This window comes from Ursus maritimus, unplaced genomic scaffold, assembly GCF_017311325.1.
Source record: "Ursus maritimus isolate PB19 unplaced genomic scaffold, ASM1731132v1 scaffold_17, whole genome shotgun sequence".
Lineage (NCBI taxonomy): Eukaryota > Metazoa > Chordata > Mammalia > Carnivora > Ursidae > Ursus > Ursus maritimus.
The window spans coordinates 52,342,241-52,352,072 of record NW_024424119.1 but is presented as its reverse complement, the minus strand read 5'-3'; the positions used below and the strand labels follow the sequence as shown (position 1 = coordinate 52,352,072).

General features: G+C 62.7%; 1 protein-coding gene across 1 annotated transcript in view; it reads left to right on the top strand.

The window, feature by feature from the left end:
• The window catches only part of NIBAN2 (niban apoptosis regulator 2), a 49,255-nt gene extending 39,429 nt beyond the window's left edge, over positions 1-9,826 (top strand). The window contains exons 6-14 of the mRNA XM_040631925.1: positions 4,447-4,562; positions 5,114-5,218; positions 5,303-5,465; positions 6,352-6,539; positions 7,319-7,474; positions 7,982-8,098; positions 8,250-8,357; positions 8,434-8,545; positions 8,967-9,826. Coding sequence (XP_040487859.1) covers positions 4,447-4,562; positions 5,114-5,218; positions 5,303-5,465; positions 6,352-6,539; positions 7,319-7,474; positions 7,982-8,098; positions 8,250-8,357; positions 8,434-8,545; positions 8,967-9,568 — 1,667 coding nt within the window. The 3' untranslated portion in view covers positions 9,569-9,826. The remainder of the gene's footprint in view (positions 1-4,446; positions 4,563-5,113; positions 5,219-5,302; positions 5,466-6,351; positions 6,540-7,318; positions 7,475-7,981; positions 8,099-8,249; positions 8,358-8,433; positions 8,546-8,966) is intronic.
• The last annotated feature ends 6 nt before the right edge of the window (positions 9,827-9,832 follow it).

The following is a 9,832-nucleotide window of genomic DNA, read 5'->3' as shown; positions in this document are numbered from 1 at the left end:
GGGGGGGGGGGGGGGGGGGGGGCGTTGTTTGTAGGGAGACATTGCGATGCTGCCTTTTAACCTTCTTCCTTGAAGAAGACAGTTCTGTCCTGCTCAGAGAAAATTTGGGAAATTGTTCTCAGAGCGGGTGTGGTTGTTGAGCCCTTGGACCCTGGAGCACAGAACCACAGTCCTGATTCTGCTCCTTCCTAGCAACATGACTTCAGGACCAGCTTACCTCTCGGAGCCTGTATAAAATGGGATAATAGTCCGTCCCGAGTCTTAGGGTGTTTGTAAGGATTCACAGTGAGAGTCTGCTCGATGCTTGGTGTAAAGACTAATTTATTCATTTGTTTAATTTCTCTTAAAAGATTTTATTTTTAAGCAGTATCTACCCCCAGCGTGGGTCTCGAACCCACAACCCCAGGTCAAGAGTTGCACACCCCACTGACTGAGCCAGCCAGCCAGGCACCCCAGGACTTCTTTTGTTGCATCATTTGTTGCCTTACCCCTGACCTATAGGGTAGCCTGGGAGTTCATGTCCTTTCTCAGGGCCTCGGTGTTCCCTTCTGTAGAGTTTTGAGGTCTCTTTCTGCTCATTCATTCAATGAACATTTTTAGTGTCTGGGCGCGGAGGCTGCAGGAGGGAGCCCGCCCCGGGTCCTGCCCCTGTGCTGCCGGCAGCCCCATGGGGGAGGCAGATGTTAAGCAGGGGGGGTGGCTGTGCCCGGTGCTGGGTGGGAGCCACCCCGGGAGCCTGGAGGGTGTGCATGTGCTGGGGGGTACTGACCTGACCCTTGTGTGCAGAGGGTGGGCTAGCTGGAGCTGATGGTTCTGCTGAGACCTGAAGGATGAATGGTCCTCGAGTGGGGGGAGCAGCGTTCTAGCCTGGAGCGTGGAGGGCAGCCTGGAGGCGGGGACGGTTTAGAGGAGGAGGTGCATGGAGCCCTGCAGTGGGGGAGGGTGACCCAATGCGCTGGGGGGCACTGGGGTCCCGACCAAAGGGCCCTGCAGGGCTCTAAGGAGTTTGATCAAAAAATGGGGACAATAGGGGTACTGAGCATCTTTGTGCCCTCGGGGAAGGAGCAGCCTGTGCTGAAACCTGAGCTTGCTTCCTGGTGACCGGGCCTGGGGCGGGCAGGAGGCTACCACCCCCACCCTCCCTGCCCGGCATGCCTCCCGTGGTGGTGGGTGGACAGCGTGGGCACCCACGCCTGGAGACCCGGCTGCCGTGGGGACTCGGCTCGCCCCACCCATCCTCTCTGTGCTGCAGAGTCCGGTCTGTAATCTGTCAGGTGGGAGGAACCAGGCCTTCAGTCGGGCCAACCCCTGTCACCTGGGCCAGGCCCTGCCACCCACAAAAGGCCTCCTGTTCCCAGATCCCCTGGGGCTGTGGGGCCAGGGCTGGGCGGAGGCCATCTGGGCTCTGACTGCCGGGCCTGGGCACCCGCCCCCGCTCCTCCCTTCTTCCTCCCTCCCTGCCCCAGCCCTGGCCCAGCCCTGCCCTCTCCAGGTTTCCAAGGCTAATGGCTGACCTGGCAGGGCCACCCCAGGTTGGGGGTGGGCTCCCCACGTGCACAATGCGAGGATGACAAGCTCGAGCTCGGTGGGATTGCCGGGAGGGCTAAATGAGCTGGTTTGGGGTGAGCTCTTGGCCCTGTGCCTGGCACAGCTGGGAGCTCACCTGGGAGGCTGGGGAGAGCCCTGTGGGTGGGTGCGGGTGCTGTGGGCAGGAGGGGGCGGGGAAAGAAGGGGCAGCCTGCAGCTGGTTTTAGAGGAGCCTTCCTTCTACCCTGAGAACTGTGGGAAAGTTCTCTGCTTCCTCTAGCTTGGAGGCTGGGCCTGGAATTTGTGGATCCTGGAATTGCTCACTCTGGGGGCTGCCAGGAAGTAGGGGGGGGTGGGCGGGGAAGGAGGCCAAGCTGGGGGGACGCCAATTCGTCCCAAGGCCCCCCTTACATCCTGCATTCCTGGAGCAGCTGGGGGTGGCAAGAGGCAGCTGGGGCACTGAGCTGAGCCCGCAGGGCGGGCCTGGGCTGCAGAGGTCAAGGCCTCTTCCTGTCTGACTGCCATCCCCCTTAGCCTGCTGCTTGGGACTGAGGAATGCAGTTTCCTTTCTCAGTCTGACCCTGATGACCCCACAGGCAGGAAGTCTCCAGGTCTGGCTGGAGTCCGCTGGTCCTGTGTTGGAGCCCTCCTGTTGCCATTCCCTAGCTGTGTGTCCTCGGACCAGTAACTTGGCATCTCTGAGCCTGTCTCCTCCATCAGGAAAAGTGGGACTGAGAACAGCCATCCCTCACGGGGCCGTGTGAGGATGAGATGAGGGAATGTGTGTGAGGTCTTAGCCCCGGCCTGGTGTCTTGGTCTGCTTGGGCCGCCATAACAAAGCGCCAGACTGTGTGGCTTACGCAGTTGTGGAGGCTGGAAGTCCAAGATCAAGGTGTCGGTAGGTTAGTTTTCTTCTGAGGCCTGCCTCCTTCGGGCCTTGTCTCTGTGTCTTTACACAGCCCCCCCCATGGTGTGTGCATGTTTTACACCCAGATTCCTTCTACTGATAAGGACACCAGTCATACTGGATGGACTCCCCCATGACCTTATTTTACCTAAATTACTTCTTTAAAGGCCCTATTTCCAAATACAGTCACCTTCTGAAGTACTAGGGGTTAGGTCCTTAGCATAGGGATTTGGGGGGACACCACGCAGCCCCTCACAGCCAAGCTCAGGGGAAGAGCTCAGGAGGGGGGCCCTCGTTGTATGAGACTCCGCGGCCCAGCATGCGGAGTGGAGCTGTCCTGAGGGTCTGAGACCGCACGTCTGGCGGGAGCCAGGGCCCGGGACATCGCAGCCTCCTTCCCGCTGCCCCCACCCAGCATCTCACCTCCCTGCCACCTGGAAAGCAGCCCTGCCTTGCCAGTACCCCGGCTTGTTGTCTGTAGAATGGCAATGCCCTCAGGTGAGAGCGGTTGCATGCAGCGCACAGCCCGCGTGTTCTCGGCAACACTTGGTCTTGGGGAGACCGTGCTCCTCCTCCCTCCTCTGGCCCAGTGGGCAGCACTCACCTCGGGCTCTGCACAGCAGCCCAGCTGGGGCACCCCTGAAACAGCGGGGAGACCCCTCCTGCCCCCAGCCTGGCCCAGGGAGCTGCCACTACAGGGATGGCTCTGGGCCCATTTCCCACCGCTGACCCCCTTCCGGCGCGGACAGGCGGTGACTCTGCGGTCAGCCGGATGTGAGGGGGTCCTCCCCACGCCCGGAGGGGCTTTTTCTCTGCGGGGGTGACTCAGCCTGTAGTCACTGCCGTGGGAGCTGGGGTTTGGGAGGCCCAGACTGCTGTTTCCCCTTCCTCGGCTCCGGGGACGCAGCGGTCGGGGGCACGTGGCCAGGGTGGCCGCCCCGCTGCCTGGCTCCGCGTGCTGAACCATATTCTTCCCCAAGTCGATTTTGCAACTTCCTGCTGCTCGCCTCCCCTGGCAGCCGTTCCGGGGGGCTGTGCCTTGTTCCCCGACCCACCTCGCTGGCACGGGGGAGGAGGGCAGGCTCATGCGGGCTGCTGCCAGCACTACCAACAGCACGAGTCTAGAACTGGTGTGTCGTGGTCAGACTGGAATGACACCCTGTCACTGCCAGGTGTAGTAAAGGGCGACGCAGCACGGTGCTGGGTTTGGCTCTGGGGCCCCTGCGTGACCAGTTCCCAGCCCGTCCTCATGGCTGGAGCCTCGCTGTGGCTGTAGGAGACCAGCCTGGGTCCCTGTTCAGAAGAGGAAACTGAGGCCCTTAGGGTTCCATGATCTGGAGCAAGGCTTGGCAAGCTCCAGTGCACAGCCCAGAATTTGGCCCATTGCCTATTTTTGCAAATCCAGTTTTACCGGCTCGTTGGGTTTCCACGGTGTCTGGCTGCTTTGATGTCGCGGTGGCAGAGCGGCGTGGTTGCCACAGAGACCATCTGGTCTGCAGAGCTGAAAATGGGTACTGGCTGGCCTTCTGTGGGGAAAGCTTGCAGGCCCCGACGTGGCCAGTAGGGGAGGGAGCAGGACTGGAATGAGGACCCCGGGGTTCCTCTGGCACCCTCTCTGCTGTGCCGGCCGCCTCTCCCGGCAGGGTGGGGTGACCTTGGGTCCCGGCTCTGCCACGCACTGCCCTGGGACCCCCAGCCGGTGGCCTGACCTTGCAGTCTGCTGTCGATCTGTAAAGTGGGCTTGAGGACAGTCTTGGGGCGGTTGGGAAGATTTAAGAAGATTAAGGAGCACATGAAGGAGAGTGCCTCGATGCTGTCGGCGGAGGGTTATTACCGCTGTCACTGTCACCGCAAACACGACCACCACCACCTCTCTCGAGGCCGCGGGGCTGCAGGTGGGGGTGTGCATGTGTCTGCACGCTCGGGAGGGTGCGCTTGGGCAGTCAGTTGGTCTTGGTGAGGGCCATCGGGCCATCCCACCGACCTCCTCTCCCACTCCCTCTCCGGAGCAGGGATCCCTGAGGACTCCAAGGTAGAGGGCCCTGCGTTCACGGACGCCATCCGCACGTACCGCCAGTCGAAGGAGCTGTACGGCACCTGGGAGATGCTGTGTGGGAATGAGGTGCAGGTGAGGCCGAGGGGGCCGACGAGGAGACCGTGGATGTCACCCCAAGGTCCAGAGGGCGGGCCCAGGCACAGAGACTGTGGGCTCGGGGCACTCCTGGCTTGCAAGGAGACAATAAGATCGTTTTGGACAGGTGGAGATACTTACTTGATTCAGTCATGTACTGAGCACCTATCCTGACCCGGGTGCTGGGGTGCTTCTGTGAATAAGAGGGATGCGGCCTTGGCCCTTGCTCTCTATCTAGCAGGAGAAACAGACATTTGACAAATAAACGCACGTACTTCTGTGTGCCAGTGAGGGGGGTCGGGGGTTGTGGTATTCCAGACAGGGAGGCAGCAGGTGCAAAGGCCCTGAGGTGGGACCCCCTGCAGGATCCTGCAGGTCCCCCGAGCAGAGAAGCTGGGACGTGGGGGATGATGCTCGAGAGAGAGGGCAGTGGAGACATGGAGCCAAGGCCAAGCCCAGAGGAGTTGGGGCTTGAGTAGAATGCGGAGAGGAATCTGCCAGCTGGGCGTGCTCTAACCCCTGCCCCGGCTTGTGCCTCCTGGTCCTAGATCCTGAGCAACCTGGTGATGGAGGAGCTGGGCCCCGAGCTGAAGGCGGAGCTCGCCCCACGGCTGAAGGGAAAGCCGCAGGAGCGACAGCGGCAGTGGATCCAGGTGGGTGCGTGTGGCCCGGAGGCGGGGGTGCTGTGCCCGCCCGGCACCCTCGCTCTGGCTCTGACGCCGTGCCGCTGCCCACAGATCTCCGACGCCGTGTACCGCATGGTGTACGAGCAGGCCAAGGCGCGCTTTGAGGCGGTGCTGTCCAAGCTGCAGCTGGCCCGGCCAGCCATGGAGGCGACCATCCGCACGGACATGGACCAGATCATCACCTCCAAGGAGCACCTGGCCAGCAAGATCCGAGGTAGGCCACCTGCCATGTTTTGGGGGCCGGGGTGGACCTCCCGTCTGTGCCATGGACCCGTGTACTTTTCACGCCAGTGACTCGATTCATCGGTCATTTTACAAAATGAAAGCAAACGTGAGCCGTTGTTCGTCCAACCTCTGGCAGTTGTTTTGTGTACATTTCTGCAAACGCAGACCTTGAGGATGTCCGTTTTGTCGGGGACGTTCAAGCGTGTTGTTCGGCTTTGGCCGGTCACGGGCTTGAGCGCGGTTCATAGGCATCAGTTTAGCGGGGGTGATGCACTCGGATCGCGGTTCACTTTTTAGGGTCAGCGTACGTTCCCTTCCGTTCCCGGCCCCCTGGCCGCCCCGCACACCGGCCGCCTGCAGTTTTTGTGTGTGTCCGTTGCCTGGGGCCCCTTCTCTCCTCTGTGTTCTCATCGTGAGCTGCGTAGAACACAGGGAGCTGACAATTATCTGGTGCAACGAACAGCAGTAGCCGGGCAGAGGAGAGGGAGGGACCTCACGGCACCCCTGGGGGGAGTGGCCTCGGTCTGAGTGTCCTGGGCTGCTTGTGCGTGGCCGCACAGGGCAGCGGCCGGCTTAGCGTGTGCAAAACGCAGAGGCTCACGGAGGCTACCAGAGTGTGCGTTGCTTTGTTAAAGCAACACGTCCCCTAGAGATGTGTTTCCACTCGAGCAAAGCGGAACGACGCTGGTACCTTTGGTTCCTTGCCCTCAGACTTGTAGAAATACCAGGAGCCAATCTCAGAAGCCCCTGTTCTCTGACGCGTGGATCTCTGAATCAGTTTGCTGGTGTCACGAGGGGTTTTCTTTAAAAGCTGATAGGGTAGCGACCCCTGGGCTCTGGGTCCCACCCGCTCACCCGGCTCCCTCGGGGCGCAGCCTTCATCCTCCCCAAGGCAGAGGTGTGCGTGCGGAACCACGTCCAGCCCTACATCCCGTCCATCCTGGAGGCCCTGATGGTGCCCACCAGCCAGGGCTTCACCGAGGTGCGGGACGTCTTCTTCAAAGAGGTGACAGACATGAACCTGAACGTCATCAACGAGGGCGGTGCCGACAAGCTGGGTGAGGTGAGGACAGGCCCCTGGCCCCGGGGACGGAGCGTGTGCTGGGCCTGGGTCCACTCTGCCCCCGCCAGGCCCTCACTGCCGCTCCGGGCATAACCTGTCACCAGAGGGTCTGCTGGAGACCAAGGGGCTGAGGGCGTGAGGCACTGGGGGCAGTAGTCGGAGGAAAGGGGAGTCACTGACCCCTGTCCACCAGGCGGGTTACTGAAGTCTCAAAGGACTAACAGAGGAGGGAGAGGAGGGAGGGAGGGAGAGGAGGGAGGGAAGGAGAGGCAAGCCTCTGACAGGAAGTAGAAATAGGTGCCCTTTCAGGTCCCTCACCCATGGAGACGGCGCGTCTCTGTCACTTCTCAGTTACCCAGTTCTCAGGGTGCATAGCCTTCCACAGACCCCATTTTGGGGTACTTGGCTGCCTGAAGCCCCACGTGGTTGTCAGGTGCAGATCAAACGGATCCTGTACTCTTTGCCCTCCTCTTCCACACCCTGAACTGAGGAGTCCACAGACAGTACTAATCACAGAATTTGAGAACCAGAAAAGACCTTAGAGATCATGAGAAACTGTTGCCTGATTGTGAGGCTGAGGAATCGGAGGCTCAGAGAGGGGGAGCCACTTGCCCGAGGCCACACAGCACCCCAGAAGGGATGAGAACCTCTCCCCTGGCCCCAAGCTGCTGGACTGTGCTCCAGCCTTCACATCCTTGTCCCTCGGGGCCCGGGCGAGCCGGGGGTCTGCAGGGCCTGCGACTCCGGGGGCCCCGGCTCAGGTCCCCACTTCCCCACAGTACATGGAGAAGCTGTCCCAGCTGGCGTACCACCCCCTCAAGATGCAGAGCTGCTACGAGAAGATGGAGCCGCTGCGGCTCGACGGGCTGCAGCAGCGTTTTGACGTGTCCAGCACCTCCGTGTTCAAGCAGCGAGCCCAGATTCACATGCGAGAGGTGGGCCCCGGCACCTCCCACCTTCCTCAGGCCCCGTCTCCTGGGGCGAGGCTCTTCCCTCCATGGCCTTCCACCCTGGCCCTGCCTCCTCGTGGGCCCCACGGCAGCCGCGCTCAGCCCCTGGAGTGCTCAGGCCTGCTCTGGCCTCTCAGGTGCTCCCATCTGCTGGAACACCTGTCCCTCTGTTCACCTGTTAATCCGGACTCCCCTTTCAGGTCTCGCCCTAGAGATCCCTTCCTCCAGGAAGCCCTCCTTGCTCCCCAAGCCCCTCCCCGCAGGGCCCAGGACCTCTGTTTCCTTGAGGCAGGGACTGGCCAGTGCCCAGCACAGTGCTAGCACCCAGTAGACACTCGGTAAAGATGGGGGTGAACCCGTACCTACCCACGCAGGCTGCCCCCGTGCCTCCCTAGCAGAGCTGGGGGCACGGGCTGAGGAGCCCCTCTGAGGCGCGCAGGAAGGGGCTGTGGTCACTCCAGGGCCTTCACGTGCCCGCGCTGTGCCCTGCAGCAAATGGACAATGCCGTGTACACCTTTGAGACCCTCCTGCACCAGGAGCTGGGGAAGGGGCCCACCAAGGAGGAGCTGTGCAAGTCCATCCAGCGGATCCTGGAGCGGGTGCTGAAGGTGAGTGGCCTGGCCCGAGCCCCGTCCCTGGGCTGGTACCGAATTTGCTGCCCCTACGGGAGGCGCCACGGACCCCCTTGCACGGGCAAGGATCCCAAGGCTCGGGCCAGACCCGCGGGCTTCCAGCCCCCTGACCCGTCTCTCCCGGCAGAAATACGACTACGACAGCAGCTCGGTGCGGAAGCGGTTCTTCCGGGAGGCGCTGCTGCAGATCACCATCCCGTTCCTGCTCAAGAAGCTGGCGCCCACGTGCAAGTCGGTGCGTGTGCCCCTCGCCCCCCCCACTGCGGCAGCCCCTCCCCCCAGCCTGACCCCCCGCTCCTCTGCCCCTGCAGGAGCTGCCCCGGTTCCAGGAGTTGATCTTCGAGGACTTTGCCAGGTTCATCCTGGTGGAGAACACGTACGAGGAGGTGGTACTGCAGACGGTCATGAAGGACATCCTGCAGGGTACGGGAGGGTCAGCTGCGGGGCGGGGTGGGGGGAGCCTCACCGTCGGGGGGGGATGGTAATAGGGCTGCCGAGGGGTCGCCCTGGTCCCACCGGCTAAGCTGCAAAGAAAACCACGAGGCTTAGGCCTGGGGGTTGTTTGGGGCACGCTGTGTGGCCCTGGATGGGTAGCATCACTTCTCTGTGCTGTCCTGAGTGTCCGCTCAGGGCGCTGGCCTTACAGATGCGGTCAGATGAGGGACAGGAGGACACAGTGGTGGCCAGCTTGGGCTGCTGGTTCCCAGCAGTGAGGCCTGGGCTAATCACCAGTCCTGAGGCCGGGGGCGATGAGGGGGGGGGGTCCTACTGGGCACCGTGGAGGGTGGGGTGGCGGCCGCGGGCCCTGTGCTGGCCGTCCTGACCCCGCGCTTTGGCTCCACAGCCGTGAAGGAGGCGGCGGTGCAGAGGAAGCACAACCTCTACCGGGACAGCATGGTCATGCACAACAGCGACCCCAACTTGCACCTGCTGGCCGAGGGCGCGCCCATCGACTGGGGGGAGGAGTACGGCGGCAGTGGAGGGGACGGCGGCAGTGGAGGGGACAGCGGCAGCCCCAGCGTCCCAGAAGCAGCCACCCATTCGGAAAAGCGACGGCGTGCCAAGCAGGTGGTGTCCGTGGTCCAGGACGAGGAGACAGGGCTGCCGTTTGAGGCCGGCTCTGAGCCACTACCACCTGCGTCCCCGGACAGTGTCACCGAGCTCCGTGGCCTGCTGGCCCGGGATCTGCGGGCTGAGAGCCCCCCGCCGGCCGGCCCTCTGCTCAACGGGGCCCCCTCCCAGGAGAGCCCCCAGCCCCTGGCAGCCTCTGAGGCCTCCTCGCCGCCCGCCTCACCCCTCCGGCACCTTCCTCCTGGAAAGGCTGCGGACCTTGAGCCTCCCAAGCCTAGTGACCAGGAGACCGGGGAGCAGGTATCCAGCCCTGGTGGCCGCCCCCCCATCCACACCACCACCGAGGACAGCGCAGGGGTGCAGACGGAGTTCTAGGCCAGTCCCCCCTGGGCTTCTGCTGGACATGGCGCACGGGCCACCCCCTCCAAGACACTGGCAGGCTTGGCTACGGCGGGGAGCCCTGGATCTAGGCCTCGGGGTGGAGGGCTGGGAGGGCTGTTGTGGCACTTCGGGTCTGGGCAGGGGTGGCCCACCTGAGTCACTTTATTGGGTTGGGTCACACTTTGTTCCCTGTTTTCTCTTCTGGGGGCTGATCTCGGGCTTCCTGCTTGTGCTGGGAGCTGGGCTCAGCCGAGGGGG